Genomic DNA, 16,243 nt, shown 5'->3' on the forward strand with positions numbered 1-16,243 from the left:
TTACCTCCTGTCAGGTTGACAATTGTTTTTTTCTCTCCTTCTACTTTTTCTTCTCTTCTTTATATCTCAACTTCTCTTGAACTTGACAACAATTCCAAGTCTATAAAAGTCAAGCAAAACGCCTTGTCATCTTCGTGTCTCACCCCCGCAAACCGATCCTGCGCTAGTGGACCCTCTTCCCCAGCATTGCCGATAGTGCATCACGCGCTACTTTATATTCGCCGTGAATAAACGTGAATAAAGAGTCCGAAGAGTCCAACGAGGAAGATTCAGAGTCAAAGTCAGACAAGAGTTGAAACGCACTTCTCATCTTCTCGTATACCTATATACAATGCAAAGTTCACCTTCACTACGGAACGCCAAAGAGCGCGAAAGCATAGCCTACTCACAAGTTCCGCTCTCCGATCCTACGCCATTCTCCGATTCGATCTCATTTTCCGACGCAATCTCCTTCTCCGATACTCCACTATCCAATCAAACTCCCTCAAATGCTGTTCCACCTTCTTATAACGACGTCAGCGGTCCGGTCATCATAGACCAAGATGGAAAACCTAAATTCCTGTCGCCAGAGGAAGAAGTTGAACGACAACGACGATTGGAGACTGTCGTGCGAGAGAAGATGTTAGGGCTACCTCGAACGACGACCTTTGAATGGCATCAAGGAACATCGGCTTCCGAAGAATTACAACTACCACCTTACACTCCCAAAGAAGAGAAGAAATGATTCTAGTTCTTGGCCACTGTTTGGATGTTTGGTTATGCGCTGTTGTCCATTTTGGATTTTTGGATTTTGGATTCTGTTGAAATACCCACTGTACATGGAGTGTATACGCCCGCGGTCGCCACACTTGGACTGCTAGTACCTGCATATGTACAATATGTACATATGTAGGTACCATTGTAAGATTTGAAATGCACTGAAGAGTTCCCTTTTGGATTTTTTGAATTAGCCGTAACAACTATTTGTACAAGAAATGTGTATATGCAAAGACTAGTTCCGGAACAGTCTCAACCCACTTTCCTCCCGATCAACTTCTTCCTCGGCGTCACTTTCACTATCATCGCCTTCGCCAAGAAGACCGCTCGCCGATCGGCCAAGCAAGGAGGCGAAAAGTTCGTCGCGTGCGCGCATGGTCCACGAACCACGGTCTTCAGGGGCCATGAAGTTCTGCAGCTTTTCATGCACAGTGTACTTCATCTTGCGGCCCTTGGAGGCACGGGTATCAATATCACGCTTCACCTTATCGTTGCGCATACCGGTGACAGGGTGAATGGGCAAACGTGTCGGCAATTGGTGGAGGTTGTCAAAGCCACTGGTCTGGCCGTCGGAACCGGCCATGCGCTGCTCAACGAGATCACGAAGAAGAGACTGGTAGAAAGTGCTGTCGTCGTAAAAAGGCTCCTGCTGATCAGGGCGCGAACGCTTGGAAGGTCGTTCTCCGACCTCGGAGGCGACTTGAGCGTCTAGGACGGCTGTGATGGTCTGTTGCCGACCGGAGGCAGAACCGAGCAATTTACCCCTGGCATTAGGGAGAGTCGAAGAAGTACCCCGAACCTTGGAGGACCACTTGTCGAGAATGCTGCGACGGTGCGAGAGGGATTCGGATTCCAGGTCGTTCATGCGTTCCCAAAGGGAGGCGGTAGGGGTAGTAGGGGAAACAGGGGAAGGCCTCTTGCGCTTTTTGCTTCCTTCCTTCGCAGTAGCGTCTGCCAGGGCAGTGCGCAAACCCTCGAGGGTTGACCATAATGCCATGGCCGCCGACTCTACGGACTTGATCGCTTCTTCGTCCACAACCTCCTCTTCCTGGTCGATCGGGTTTTCTCCAGACTCGTTGTTGGCTCCCAAAACAGCGTGGATACCGTTCATAGACGTCAATCCACTCTGCAGCTTGATACGCGCATTGAGAAGCGCATCAAAAGTGGTACGTTGCTGCTTCACAGCCTTTCCCTTGGTGGCATCGGCCTTGGCCGCGGAGGAAATAGTGGCGGCAATAGTTTTCTGATCCGTCGCCATTAGTCTCCGAATCTCATCCCGGTCGCCGGACGGAGCCTCGCTATGTTTGACAGCTGGAGACTTCTTGTTGGATTTCTTCCTTGGCAAGTCCTCCTCGGCATCCTCGCTCTCGTCATCTTCTTCTCCTTCTTCCTCCTCATCGGAGCTCTCCTGAGCCAATGCATCATCATCAATGGCGGAATCGTCGGAGTCGAATCCGGAGATATCGTCTGAGCCTTCATCCTCCTCTCCCGATCCGCTCCCCGCAGAGCTGTCGTCGTCGTCATCAGAGCGAGCAGCGAAAGGGTCGTCATCGCTGTCTGCGCCTAAAGCGTCCCTGCTCACACGGGCGCCGTCATATTGTTTGCCCAGGGCAATGGGGTCATCGTTGCGAAGTTTTGCTTTGCTTTAACTATAATTAGCGTCATTGATACCAATATACCCATAATTACTTACCCAACATTTTCATAGTGCTCTCGTCCTGTAGTCACTTCATCATTATCTCCATCTTCCTCGTCACTTGACTGTGCTCCATTGTCGATATCTTCGGGATCGAAATCTATGTAGCAAGTCAGTATCAATGTCTCCAGCAACAAATCCTGGTAAGTGAATCAATCGTCCGTACCTTTGGGAGTAGGGTCTTCAAAATCAGCAAGCTGATCAGCTAGCGAGCGAGTACCACGCGGTTTACCCATTGTGTTGTGTTTGCTAAGAGAAGAGGGCTGGCGAGCAACTTTTTTTTGTCGGTTTTTCCGGATAACGGATCAACTGGCCTATTCAAGACTAGTGCCCGTAGGCGGTCTAAACCATGCGGGCAAGGAACCAGGCGGTCAGCTTTTGAGACGGCAGTATCGATATCTTGCATCGCATCTTTTGTACAACTACTTCCTGCATTGATCATTGTTGTGTTGCAGTTTTCTCATCTTGTATGCCGAATTGGCTGTTTAAAATGTTAGCATCACCGGTCAGGATGCGACAGCCCTGCGCGAGGCTGTTCTCCACTTGCCAAACTCTTCGACATGATAATCCTTTGGTCAGTGCATCCTGGAGCTTTGTTAATTGCTTCGAAACACAAGAAGCTCCAATTATGCCTATAGATTGCATACTCTAGATCTTTTTTGGGGTTCGATTTGCTGACTTTTGTTAGGGACTCCCCAAATCCGGTACCCCGCCCACATTCCGTTCGCGCCGTGGGCTCCCCGAAAAGCGCAAGATCCGCGATGTCAAGAAGGTCGTGGCGGTCTCGTCAGCAAAAGGAGGAGTGGGAAAGTCGACAATAGCAGGCAAGTGAAAGTTGATTGTGCAAATTCAATGAGATTCCATGCGAACAAAACTGAACTTTACTAACGGAATTCTTTACCAGTCAATCTTGCACTCTCATTCGCACGCCGCGGAATCAAGACTGGTATTCTGGACACTGATATTTTCGGCCCTTCTATCCCAACTCTCTTGAATCTGTCTGGCGAACCTCGCCTTGACGAAAGTGAGTTTGCCTATACCTGTCGCTGTATCGTCATCACGTCCAATGCTCATGAACCTCTTTACATCAGATAACTGCCTCGTTCCTCTTACAAACTATGGACTCAAATCCATGTCAATGGGCTATCTCCTCCCCCAAACACAAGCCGACAGCACAACAGGCGAGGTACCGATGGACTCTACGCCAATTTCCTGGCGCGGACTGATGGTCACAAAAGCCATGCATCAACTCCTCCACTCCGTCTCGTGGGGTCCGCTAGACGTCCTAATCCTCGACCTGCCCCCCGGAACAGGTGACGTCCAGCTGACAATCAACCAAGAAGTGATAATAGATGGCGCAGTTATTGTCTCAACACCCCAGGACATCGCTCTCCGCGATGCAGTACGGGGTATCGGGATGTTCCAGCGCATGGAAGTGCCTGTCCTGGGAATGGTGCGCAACATGGCATATTTCGCCTGCCCACAATGCGGACACGAGACTCGTATCTTCTCACATGGTGATAGCCACCACCACACGCACGGCGAGAACCACGGAGTCGTGGCCGAATGCAAGCGTCTTGGTGTAGACTTCCTGGGCGACATTCCTCTTGATGCTCGGGTATGCGAAGATGCAGACCGGGGCGTGCCGACCGTCGTCGCGGAGGAGAGTGCTGAGCGCAGTGCTAGAAGAGATGCTTTCCTAGGGGTTGCTGAACAGGTGGCTCGGAAAATTGGGTTGGACTGGCGTTGAATATGTAGCGTGTAATCATTCTCCAATTTGTATCATATTAGACTACAAATCCAGTGGCTGGTTGCTGGCAACCTGTGTTACTCGGTGTTGGGTTCAGTAATCGGTGGAGGTGTTATCACACATTCAATATCTCTCGTTGCGAAACAAGCGGTGCTATTGTCAAAATTGGGGTATAGATTGTATTCGTTTTTAGACTAAATTCGAGTGACAAAAGATGGCCAACAGTAGGCTCATAGGTTACAGTCGAAATCGGGTATATCGAACATAGTAGAACAGGAATCAACAAAGAAAATGGGGGCTCGTGGTATGAGTTCCAAAATTGGACATGATTGGGATCCAAAAAAAAGAATAAAAAAGACAGGTGATGTTGAATAGTAAGAAATGGCAAACGTCTACAGCCCTTCCTCGGCAGTCTTGAAAACCTCCCTGTCAGGCATTTCAGGGCGATGGGACATGGAATCGCGACCAGCCGCCGAGAAGACAGAAAGAGTATCCGTGGAGCGACGGCCATTTTCTCCAGCCATGATCTGAGTGGAAATTCCTCTCGCACCCAGCAAAGCGCGGGTACTTGCGTTATCAGACGCCGTGTTTAAATAGGCGAGAGACTCCTTATCGCCACCAACAGTACTGCCAGTGTCGGACATAAACTCGCTTCGGCCGGTGGCTGATCCTGCAGCTGACGACGGCCTAGTATATCTGCTTTGGGCTAATGAGATGTCCGATTTCATTGGCAGGGATCCCGCGGCGTGGAAGAGCGCCCTTGTACTCGCGTTATCGTCGGTGAATTTGTTATTGTTGCCTTCAGGTAGCACGAGAATTGGACCGCCGGTGGTTTGCGATGATACCCGAGAGGGCGTTTCGACATCAGATGTGCGTCCATTGGTGGAATCGCCGCTATTCTGGTGGTCTTTCTCATCCCAGGAGACCGGTGCAGGGCCAGCGGTCGGCGATTTGCCCTTGTCTTGGCCAGCATCCTTCTCGTTTTGCTTGTTAAGCGCCGGCATGCTAGACCAGGCTCCAGCCTGGCCAGCGTCGACGCTGGCACGGGTAGATTGTCTACCTGACTGCTGCGCAAGTTGCTGCTTCTCCATTGTGCGCTCGTCATGTTTACTACCCCAGCCGCTCCACATCATCATGCCGTAGTTCTTCTTGGCATGGCGCTTTGGTAGCACACCGGGAGCAGCACGGCGGGCAGCCAAGGAGCTTGGAGGGGGGACCTCGCCGTCAAAGTCTTGGAAGCCATGGGCTAGCTCTTTCATTCGGCGACTCTGAACGCGAAGCTTCTCCTTGGAGAATCGGATATCCCATTCTTGCTTGGCGTCCAGCCATTTCCGAATAAGTTCAGGATTGATACTTCCTACCTTTGAGGGTGGGATCTGCAGAACTGGGTAGGATGAAGGTGGATCAAGTGGGAACACTTGTCCTCGCTTATCGATTCGATGGCGTATCATGTGCTCATGGAACGCTGGCAGGGGATCCCCAGCTTTGCCAACAGACGAGGGTCCTGGATGTTCCGGTAATCTATTCATTGCAGCCTGAGGCCCCGAAGCCTGATCGCCCTCTGAGCTACTTGATGTAACGGGTGATAAAATAGGGTCGTCCTCAATTTCAACCTCGCCATTTTGTGCACGAGCCAACGCCCAGGAACCAAACTGGGCAATCGAACGGAACATATACTTGGCTGGCTGGGTAAAACTCAAGGTCGGAGCCACATGACATAGGTGATCCCAGACCTGGAGTTGAACATAAGTCGGTTCATATTTGTGCAAGATCTCCCGAGTTGGATCATGTTCATCGAGGTACACATCGCCGAGTGGATATGCTGTTGGGTTTGCAGCTTTGTGGGCGATATAGAACTGTTCATCGCGGAGCATCTCGCCGCCGCCACTTAAAATTTGGAGGGGAGGAAGACCACCTAAAGAGGATTGAAGTACTGGGGAAACCAGAGGGTGGGACATCAACTGGTTGGATGTGTACATTTGGATTTGGTCCTTCAGCTCAATTGTCTTTCCATCCAGAACAACATTAATATTGTCGGGTTCGGCATGCAAGGTACCAGGATCCGGAGTCTGTTGTTGGCCGGGGTAGGCAGGTTCAGCTGGGGGCGGGTTTCCTTCATGAACAGTGTAACCGGAGACAGCAGTTTTTTCAGCAACACTGTTGGGCGCTGGAATGGCATTCTTGACATCGTCGGCGGTGACTTTGTCGAGCTGTGACATCTTCTTCATTTTTAAGATATCATCAGCATTAGGAGGAGGCCAGGCTGTGGAAGGTTTATGACGGAAACCATATGGGGGCACATAATCCCCTGGGTTTTCCTCCACAATACTTGGGAACGAGTGTGTCAAATCAACCCAAGGAGAGATCAATATGGCACCAGCGGGCAAAGGAATACCCTGGTCTCGCATGACGACCAGCATCGAGAGAGCCAGACCTCCGCCCGCAGAGTCACCAGCAATAATAATCTCCTTCGGCTCATAAGACTTGAGCAGCCAGAGATAGGATGCCATGCAGTCATGCAGGGCACATGGGAAGGGGAATTGCGGCGCTAGTCGATACTCCGGCGCAAATACACGTCCCTTCAACTTCCGGGCATGACGCTGCATCATATACCGATGGGTATCCACACTTCCGAAAAAGTAGGCACCGCCATGGATATACAGCATCACACGGTTACAGCGCTTGTTGGCCTTCTTGGTCTCGTTATAGTGATTGCGCATCTCAATCCACTCTCCCTTCAGGTCCTCAGCCGGCCCGCGCCATTGCCACCATTTTACTCCTCCCACCCGTACCACTCCTTCTGGACCGAGCTGCTTTGAGACCAATTCTGCAGCGGAATATAGGAATTGCTCCGGGATTGTGATTGTTTCGGTTCTCACCCAGTGTGGGCTGGGTACCCACTGGCGGGTGAATGCTTGAAGGTCTTCGACGGGATGCTTGGATGCATAGTATAAGAATGAGCGGACAATCTGTATACCCTCGTCGTAGGTAATATGAACGGTAGGTTTGTCGTGCAGCGCTTTGCGATTTAGGTACTGATAAGGTCACGCACCATCAGCAAACCGACTCTCGTAGTGGTTAAGCAACGACTTACATGACTGATGAGAGTATGCAGAACAGTTGGAGTCAATGCCGCACCTAATGCGACCGTACGTAAGGGCATAATGTGTCTCCTGCTCTGTTTCTTCTAGAGTCTCCGTAGTATAAGCGAAAGAAGAATTGAAGAGCCAAGAATGAAATCCGACAAAAGCCCACCAATTTACTTCAACGTCATTTAATGAGAGACGAAATAGTAAGGTTGAGACGTCCGATTGGCAAGTATATAGAAGAAAAGAAGAGTAGAAGAGAAGAGTCGCTCGAATAGAAAAGAGGAAGAAATACAGGGGCATTTAAATGACGTCAGCGATACAAGCCATCGCCGATCTTTACATTTGGTAGTTCGTCTTTTCCTTTTATTTTCCATTGTACTTTCATTGAATATGCCTTTGATATTTTGATGCTGATCTCTTATGGAATACGTCTCCTTGGTCTTCCAATGCAACTGACAACACCAATGTAAACCACACCAATGATTCCAGCAACAATACTCGTCGCAATGATAGCCCCACGCGGCCCTTGCGCAAGCTTAAAGCCGAGTCCGGCATTGATCACTCCCAGTGCCATCATCGTCCTTCCGAACCATCGGTGCATATAAGCAAAGGAGCCTTTTCTACCCGTTTTTCGGAAGAATCGATGTTGCAACAGTCCCATGATGGGTTGAAAGAGTACGAGACTGGAGACAACGATCATGCCGATAATCGCGTGATAAGAATCAATCAGTTGGATCTGTCGTGCCAGTGAAACGCCTACTCCGAGACCCGCAATAGCTACTGCTAGGGTAAAAAGCTGGAATGTGCCGTGGATGTTCGCTGTCCATTTGGATGGGAAGGCGTGAAGTCCAAGTGCGAAGAAAGGGAACATGATCACAAAGGCCAGGACCATGAGCACAGCATGTGCTATCTTCTTCCTCTCGACCATGTCTCCGAAGGCCGCATCCCCCGCGTCTTCCTCGCCGGACGAGACAGATGCTTGGACAAGTTGAGCGAATGGGTTCTCGGAGCTACCGCCAGTCGCTTTTTTCATGTCGACAGACACAACGCCGCTATCATCATGTTGGATGATATCTTTGGACACGCTGGCAGAGTTCAGTGATTTTCCATACTTCACTGCCCAAAGCCATGGGCTGGAGGTACTGTTGACGTTCTCTGACCCCCTACTCCATTTCATGCAGGTATCACATCGGACACTGGCGGTAATAACCCCGTCATATACACCGCTACCATTGAGGATTGTGATCCGGGCGTCCTGGTTAAACAAAGGTTGGATTTCGCCAACACCCGACCGCGGAGAAACCGTCACGTTGTTGTTGGACGTATAGACAACAAACATATTGGCGCCTGCCATCTGCATTCCTTGGCCCAAGGCGAACCACTCGACTTGACGTGTTGAGTTCAATTGAAAAAATATAGGACCGGATCCAGACCTAGCTGTGTCTTGGGGCACATTAATGCTATAGGTGATATCATCGTGGCCACGAGGATGAAAACTTTGGACTTGGGCCAATACAGGAACGGCCCAAAGCCAAGAAAAGATACGTCGAACCATCATGGGGGGAATAAAAATGATAACTTTGATCTATTGGGGAGAGACGTACTGATTAAATAGTGACAATTTCAGAATTTCAACTCAATGTTGTACAATCCGTACAATCTGTAGTTACATCAACCGGGCTGGGTGAGAGGCCAAGACCTTGGTATGGCAGAGATTGTCACATTATTTACTCGCCGCAGACGTTGAAATTGGTGTTACCTGTCAAAGAATGTCTTGGAATCGAATTTTCACGAGATGCCTATTGGAGAATAATGTCCTGCCTATCTTTTGTACTCGTTCTCGTTCTCGTCCATTTGAAGCCAAAGTTGATAGATACGAGAGCTGCGCCTCCACGTTTAGCTCTGGAACCCCAGTCGATCATCCGTGGCGCATCAGTCAGAATGGCTCGACGCTAATTTAATACATGAAGCTTAGTAAATTAGCTTTGTCTAGCTTTGTCTAGCGTTGCTCAGCTCTACCTAAATGTAGAGTAGTCGGATTTTTTGACTTCTGTCTATATCCTTCGTACCTAGGTATGTGGGGTTTAAGCGTGTCAATCCAATTGGAATTCGACGTCTAGGAATATCTCGAATTTGAACAAGCTACTTAAGCTTCTGGCGCATTAGCCGTTCAAGGCTAATGCCCCGGAATCATTTGTCAAAAGTTTGGGTCTATTGCTTAGCTTGTGGCTATGCCATGGATGTGTGTTAGGGAGAGTTCTTCGTATAGATCATTGTTCTTCATGGCATGAATATAGAATGGTGGCCACGCGGGGTAATTAGATATAAATAAGGCAATAGAGAAGGGTGAAATAAATATCAATCATTTCTATCAAGCTTCAATTTATCAAAATCAAAGGTTTCAGGGGTTTCAAACAATGAAAAACGCGCTTTTCTTTCTCCTGGCGGGTCTCCCGTTCATCAACGCCCAATATGGAAACTCGAACGATAATAGTATGACCACGACTGTCTCTTCGACTACATCCTCAACTGCAGTTTCAGCGTCGAGCACTGTCCATAAAATCGATGTTGGTGAAGATGGCTTTACATTTAGCCCGAACACTCTAACCGTCTCCCCTGGAGAGAAGGTCGAGTTTCATTTCTACCCGCAGAATCATTCAGTGATCCAGGCTTCTTTCGACAACCCTTGCCATCCAATCAATGACTCTAGCTTCTCCAGTGGATTTGTCCCAACTACAAAGGAATCGGTAGATTAATCCAATTCTCAAGTGTCGGGACCAACAACTAAATTTAACAGACCTCCGTGTTTACCATAACCATCAATGACACAAGTCCCCTTTGGTACTACTGTGGCCAAATTGGCCATTGCCAGGCCGGAATGGTTGGGGTTATTAATCCACCGTAAGCATCTCGCCATTTTAATTCAAATCTCCGGCTTACTCATGCTCTGTCAGCTCGAGTGGCCAGGACACCCTTGACTCTTTCAAGCAAGCTGCGTCAAATGCTAACCTCAGCACCATCCCCGCAACAATCCAAGGCGGCTCACTCGGAGAACTAAACGAGTCCCCCAGCAGCACGGCCAGCAAATCCGCAAGCGGCACGACTAGCTCGACTTCTAGTCCCACTAATGCAGGCAGTCAAATAGGCACTGCCCTTGGTATGGGGATCGTTATGGCATTGTCGTGCTTTGTCTCCTTGTCTATGATTTAGGGAGGAGCTCTGTGTTACAACAGGCCGGATGAGAATTTGGCATTATTCGATATTCTGTCACTTCTAGTTGCTCGTTCTCACTTTTGAATATCTTGAGGTTGTTATATTCAAATTGAAGTTGAATTATTTAGCTTTGGAAATATTCGATTTCCCGCTTGACCTACTAGTAATAGAACAGATGTAATGAGAGACTAAAGACCAGGCGCCAATGTTTCTTTCCAATATTCGCATCTTAGGAAATGCTCCCAATTCCCGACGATCTTTGCATTTTATGCAATTTGACACAATTGCCACTAACCCCTTGAGGCAGGTGTAAATTTAGACTTTGTCCGCAGCAAAGGACGACGAACAGGAAAGCCATTGGCAAAGACATGGAGATTCCAACAATGATATAGAGGTGTTCTCGTGCTATATTTAACCCAGAAAATTCACATGTACAAAGGTGTACAGCGGCTAGGGGTCAATTGCAATTTTCATATATGCCCAGGTAATGTATGCCAACTTAGAAAGTTGAGCGCTCTGCCCCTTCGTACACTGACCTTGGAATTAAGTTTCATACCTTAGGCATCATGTAGGAGAGCTCAGGAGCTGAGTCAAAACACTTGACTTATCTATTTCCTTTGCTCGTCAACTCAGAATGCAAGTCACAAGAAGTCAATCGAAGAACCCCGTCAGCCAAGATTCGAGCTCAGCACAGGAGGATAGCGAGTATTCCAAAAGTGTGCGACAGGAACATTCGACGAAAAGGCCGTTCGTTGAATGGTTTGATCTTGAATATTCCGACAACTTAGTCTGCAGGTAGACCAACTGGAAGCTTATTCTCAAGGAGGTAAGGAAAGTCGATAGCTGACGCCAAATCACATAGACAACTCCCGTAGAAGATGACCAGAGACTGTGTATTATCATACGTAAGATACGATATAGATCTCACCCGCGACAAGTCTAACGTGATGGACAAAGATGAGTGGCAAAGAACTCACCGAGACGAGTTTTGCCAGTCAGATATAATAACACAAATCATAAAATTACCTGATTCCGGTTCTCCCGGCAATCACCGCAGGAGGCCTAACGATAAGGCACTCTTAATCTATCGGTTTATAAATATTACTTGGAAATCCGTATAATATTGCTTTTCTAAATCTAGTCGTCCTAATATAGTCTATAAGGTCTAGACGGTCTATCTTCCAGCTAAGGATATAGTTGCTATGTTTAAATTCGGACCCTCTTCACAGATTTAAAGGATGGTTAATTACCACTCTCTACATTTCGGACAATCAGACCGTATAGGTGCGGTTTTATCACAGGTCATCGCTTTTGTGTTAGGCGAAGTCGAATACACAAGGCGACGTTGTAAACGGACTACGTGGTTTATGAACTAAAAATTGATAGAGGAGGAAATTTATCAAGAAACAGCGTTTTCTAGAGCAAAGAATAGAGAATGACGGACAGTGGTTAGTTCATTCATTGAGGAGCTACAGGGTCTCGTAATAGTGGGATATGAGTCCTGTCATGCTAAGTTTGAGGAAATTTGACAACCTCAGAAGAGCACCATGGATTTGCATAAAATAAAAGCCATTGAATGCACCACAATGTAGCGGCATATTTCAGACACAGACATGTGAATCTTGATCTGGAGAGTATGTGAATCGCGTCAAATTTTAGATTGCAAGTCCTTTATTACCACGCTTATCTTGGTATAAGTGTCTAAAGTATTCAAAATCGCCAAATTTTATCCTCACCTGTCTCGAGATCAGTGATAAAAATGATAGAAAATATGCCGCCGAAGTGTTACAGGAGATTCCAGATCGACAAGTGGAGGGTTCAAACGCCTATTTGATGCATTCCTTCCCTATGTCCAGAACAGACTTACCCTTGTTATATACTACTATCCTTAGAGACAATTATTCAGGCCCGACTGACTCGTCGTAATATAGTTAGTAGTTATTCAATAATCTTAGTCATAGGAAAGCCCGAATAGCTTCCAAGATTTATACATGATTTGTGATAAAGAAAACGAAGAATATTGTCTCTCAAGGGCTATAATCAGTGGATGGAGGTATTTCATAGGTATAACCTCTGAAGATAGGAGAATATAAGGATGTAAATAAAAATGTAAAATGAGATGTTTTGAGCATTAACTGAATGGACGTCCCCCCAACCAAGTTTTCAAGCTTAACGTAAACCCATCATGTCACGAGTCATTTGATCTAAAAACATGCAAGCTTCGGACGATCACTGGGCTAGGTGGGCTAATATGCGGTGTCGTTCATTGGCCACAAAGTCCGTGCAGATCTCAGGGTAGCGAGGAGTGAGTTATAGTCTTGGCTTTCCACACGGTACTCCTCCGTCGTTGTCAAATTTGCAAAATATAGGAACATCAAAAAATACCCCAAAGGTACAGCGGGATGTTGTCGATCCCATCGTGTCTTTCTTGGCATCGCAGAAGGTCCTCGACTTCAAAGGGATGAGTACTACAGAGCAATGAGTATAAATGCACAGAAGCCCCGAGACTATTTGTTGAGAGCTTTGTATTTTTGTTCAAAAAAACAAAAACGAAAATGATCGGCAAAGTTTCTCTTGCAGTAGCAACCCTGGTCATCGCCCAAGGACTACCTGGACTCGGCAAGGTGATAGAGGAGCAAGACACTGTCAGAGTTTACACATCTACAACTCTTCTCCGGGGTGAGCTGGCTAATATTCATCTTGATTGGCTTGATCATGCACCGAATGCAATCAAGGCAGTCTACGCATCGTGCGACGGCCAAAATTTGACCAAAAAGGAGCATTTCATCGGACGATTCTCGACACAGAATCAAACCCCTGAAAGACTGGCTTGGGCCGTTCCAAACGACGCCCCGACTCAACAATGCGTCTACATCTTGGAAGTCGATGACCGGGTTGCAACTCCAACTGTTCTAGGCAAAAGCAGTCCCATTTCACTACAAAAGGCACCCAACAAACGATCGACAGCATTTGCCAACATTCCATTACTGAAGGATTTTGATTCGTTGGGAACATGGTTCGATGGAGTGGCTAAAATCAAAGAAAAGGTTGAAGAAGAGGGAGGAGTAGCTTCGAAGAGCTCATTCAAGAATACCTCAATCGCGATTGTTGGAGGTGGGATTTCCGGACTTGCCACAGCTTTGATGCTGGACAGCGTCGGCATACACAACTGGGAGATCATCGAGGCCAGTAACCGCGTTGGAGGCAGGTTTCGAACGAAATATGTCGCAGATACGCAGGAATGGGCTGAAATGGGACCGATGAGACTTCCGTACTCAGTGACCTACAAAAGCGACAACGAAACACTGTTGTATTCCGACCATCAATTGACTTTCCAAATGGCCGAGATATTGAACACCATGAATAAGAATGAGTCGAAGTGGAGAATTGATTTCATCCCCTGGGTTCAGCACAGCCCCAATGAGATCATTGCACAAGGAACTCGCCGTCATCCGGATGGTAGAATCCCAACCCGCGCTGAACTTGAAGATGATCCAAGCCTGGAAGATGCACCAGCAATGACCAGTGCAGAGTACAGCAATACCGAGAATCAGATGAACAAAATCCTCAAAGACCAAGCGACGCTCAAATCCATCCAAAAGGACGTCTGGAGAGCCCACAAGACTGCTATGGATCAAGGACTCGACGACTGGAGTGAACAGGCGATGATGCGCCATGCCTTCAAGGCCAGTGAGAATGTCACTGATGAGATCTTGACATCTTCTGACTATGATGTATTTTGGGATGAACTGCACCATAACTCCAATCTTGGGCTGGATGGGAGCAAGGGAAGCATGGGGAAGACAGAATGGGTCTGCATCGACGGAGGATTCAACCGCCTCTCCGATGCATTCCTTCCCCATGTCCAGAGCAGACTTACTCTCAACCGAAAAGTCAGAAAATTAGAGCCTGTCCAGGATCAAAACGGCAATACCCGAACTCGACTGTCATGGTATCCTAGCGTCTCGAATCGCACATACGAGTCCAAAGACTACGACTATACGATCATGGCAGCGCCATTCACCATGACCCGATTCATGGACCTACCCAAATTCTCTTCTGTGCTGGACCGCGCAATCAGCGAAGCAGGTCTCCGATTCAAGTCTGCCTGTAAAGTAGCTCTACTTTTTTCCGAACGATTCTGGGAGAAAGGCGACCGGCCCATTTTCGGCGGTTACTCCAAACCAGAGAGCAAACCCGTCGGCGCCTTGTATTACCCAGTCTATGGACTCAACGAGTCGCGTCCAGGGTTGATAATGCACTACCGAGGGGGAGACTGGAGCGACCGATTTGTGAGTTTCTCGGATGAAGAACACGTCCAGACGGTTCTGGACGCGGTTGTGAGTCTTCACGGCGAACAGGCACGAGACTTGTACACTGGTGATTATGAGCGGCTTTGTTGGCTTCAGGATGAACATACGGCGACTTCTTGGTGTCGGCCGGATATTGAGCAGCATAAGCTCTACATTCCGGCTTATCATCAGACGGAGCATAATACCATTTTTATCGGAGAGCACACTGCGCCTACACATGCTTGGGTGAGTTCATCACTGCATTCTTCTGTTCGAGGGTCTATTCAACTGCTGTTGGAGCTGGGCTTGGTGGATGAGGCGAAAGAGCTTAACCAGAAGTGGATGGGAAGATGGATCAAGTTGTGAGATTATAGTCGAGATCCAATCTTGGAAGGCTTTTATAGTGTTCAAAATATCTTTTCAAGCATGGATTTTGTATAGAAAACCTGACGTCTCCGTGGAGACTGATGAGCCAACTACCCTGACCAGCGTAAGGTTTTCAACTTTCTCTCTACCAAGAGAGTAACTCGCCAGTTTGCGTGATGAAATTTCCCGACGCATTGTCTCGCGTAGCGCCATCGATAACACTCAGCATCCCCTTCACGCTGTCTTCAACAGTCACGGGCGGAGCACCAGAATAACCCCACTCTTTGGCAGCGAAATCGCCAGCGCGCGTCTGTACCCATCCAGGATGTAAAGCAAAGGCAATCAGTCCCTCGGCTTCATTCTGCGCGTGAAGAGCCTTGGTAAGCCAATTCGATGCCGCTTTACTGGGACCGTAGCCACCACCTGGCAACGGTTCTTGTTCACCAATCGAACCGACTGAGGAAGAAATGACCGCGAGCTTAGGGGAGGAACCTGACTTCTGTAGAAGAGGCCAGAAAGCCTGGAAGACTAGAAGCGGGGCGATTGTGTTCACTTCGAAGGATATGCGCAGCTCCTCTGCCGAGGTTGAAAGGGCCGGAGTCATGGGGCTGGCAAATCCGGCATTGCAGATGAGGACATCAATGTGGGTGATGGTGCTGGTTGTGGCAGCGAGGGTATGACGAATATTTTCTGGAGAAAGGGCAGATGAAAAGTCCAGTTGGATTATGTGAAGAGCGCTGTTTTCACCCTTCGCGACACCTTCAATCTCTGATTTGAGGCTTGTGGCAGCTTCCAGGTTGCGCACTGAGGCTATCACAGTAGTTGCTCGTCGTTCCAGCAACTTCTTGGTCAGTCCAAGACCAAGGCCTCTGTTCGCACCTGTGACGACGTACACTCGATTCACTGTGGGTGTCATAGTCAAGTATGGGGTTGTTGCTGAGTGCCGTGATATGGAAATTCTTTTCCAACAACCTTATTGTTCGAGATCGAATAATTGCTTGCAGGGAGCAACACCGTATAAGGGCTAGAATGAGAAAAAAAACAAGGCCCCCTCCTTTTTCAACTTAGGGCTGACTTTTGC

At 48.1% G+C, this 16,243-nt stretch overlaps 7 protein-coding genes across 7 annotated transcripts; 4 read left to right on the forward strand and 3 right to left on the reverse strand.

Annotated features, from left to right (window-relative positions):
* Positions 1-331: 331 nt before the first annotated feature.
* On the forward strand, positions 332-724 carry N7529_000105 (uncharacterized protein; the record flags this gene model as incomplete). Its single annotated transcript, XM_057235636.1, has 1 exon — positions 332-724. One exon carries the CDS (start codon positions 332-334, stop codon positions 722-724), a length of 393 nt encoding a protein of 130 aa, XP_057102439.1.
* A 267-nt stretch (positions 725-991) lies between these two features.
* N7529_000106 (AATF family protein) lies at positions 992-2,688 on the reverse strand (the record flags this gene model as incomplete). The annotated part of the gene is made up of 3 exons (XM_057235637.1): positions 992-2,399; positions 2,450-2,552; positions 2,619-2,688. 3 exons carry the CDS (start codon positions 2,686-2,688, stop codon positions 992-994), a joined length of 1,581 nt encoding a protein of 526 aa, XP_057102440.1.
* Positions 2,689-3,518: 830 nt separating this feature from the next.
* Positions 3,519-4,202, forward strand: N7529_000107 (uncharacterized protein; the record flags this gene model as incomplete). Its single annotated transcript, XM_057235638.1, has 1 exon — positions 3,519-4,202. The coding sequence occupies one exon, from the start codon at positions 3,519-3,521 to the stop codon at positions 4,200-4,202; it is 684 nt and encodes a 227-aa protein (XP_057102441.1).
* A 392-nt stretch (positions 4,203-4,594) lies between these two features.
* N7529_000108 (uncharacterized protein) lies at positions 4,595-8,846 on the reverse strand (the record flags this gene model as incomplete). The annotated part of the gene is made up of 3 exons (XM_057235639.1): positions 4,595-7,237; positions 7,297-7,340; positions 7,721-8,846. 3 exons carry the CDS (start codon positions 8,844-8,846, stop codon positions 4,595-4,597), a joined length of 3,813 nt encoding a protein of 1,270 aa, XP_057102442.1.
* Positions 8,847-9,708: 862 nt separating this feature from the next.
* On the forward strand, positions 9,709-10,196 carry N7529_000109 (cupredoxin domain-containing protein; the record flags this gene model as incomplete). Its single annotated transcript, XM_057235640.1, has 2 exons — positions 9,709-10,038; positions 10,089-10,196. The coding sequence occupies 2 exons, from the start codon at positions 9,709-9,711 to the stop codon at positions 10,194-10,196; spliced, it is 438 nt and encodes a 145-aa protein (XP_057102443.1).
* Positions 10,197-13,059: 2,863 nt separating this feature from the next.
* Positions 13,060-15,162, forward strand: N7529_000110 (flavin monoamine oxidase family protein; the record flags this gene model as incomplete). The annotated part of the gene is made up of 1 exon (XM_057235641.1): positions 13,060-15,162. One exon carries the CDS (start codon positions 13,060-13,062, stop codon positions 15,160-15,162), a length of 2,103 nt encoding a protein of 700 aa, XP_057102444.1.
* A 145-nt stretch (positions 15,163-15,307) lies between these two features.
* N7529_000111 (SDR family oxidoreductase) lies at positions 15,308-16,078 on the reverse strand (the record flags this gene model as incomplete). Its single annotated transcript, XM_057235642.1, has 1 exon — positions 15,308-16,078. The coding sequence occupies one exon, from the start codon at positions 16,076-16,078 to the stop codon at positions 15,308-15,310; it is 771 nt and encodes a 256-aa protein (XP_057102445.1).
* Positions 16,079-16,243: the final 165 nt, after the last annotated feature.

Source organism: Penicillium soppii (assembly GCF_028829465.1).
Source record: "Penicillium soppii strain IBT 18220 chromosome Unknown utg000001l, whole genome shotgun sequence".
Taxonomy (NCBI): domain Eukaryota; kingdom Fungi; phylum Ascomycota; class Eurotiomycetes; order Eurotiales; family Aspergillaceae; genus Penicillium; species Penicillium soppii.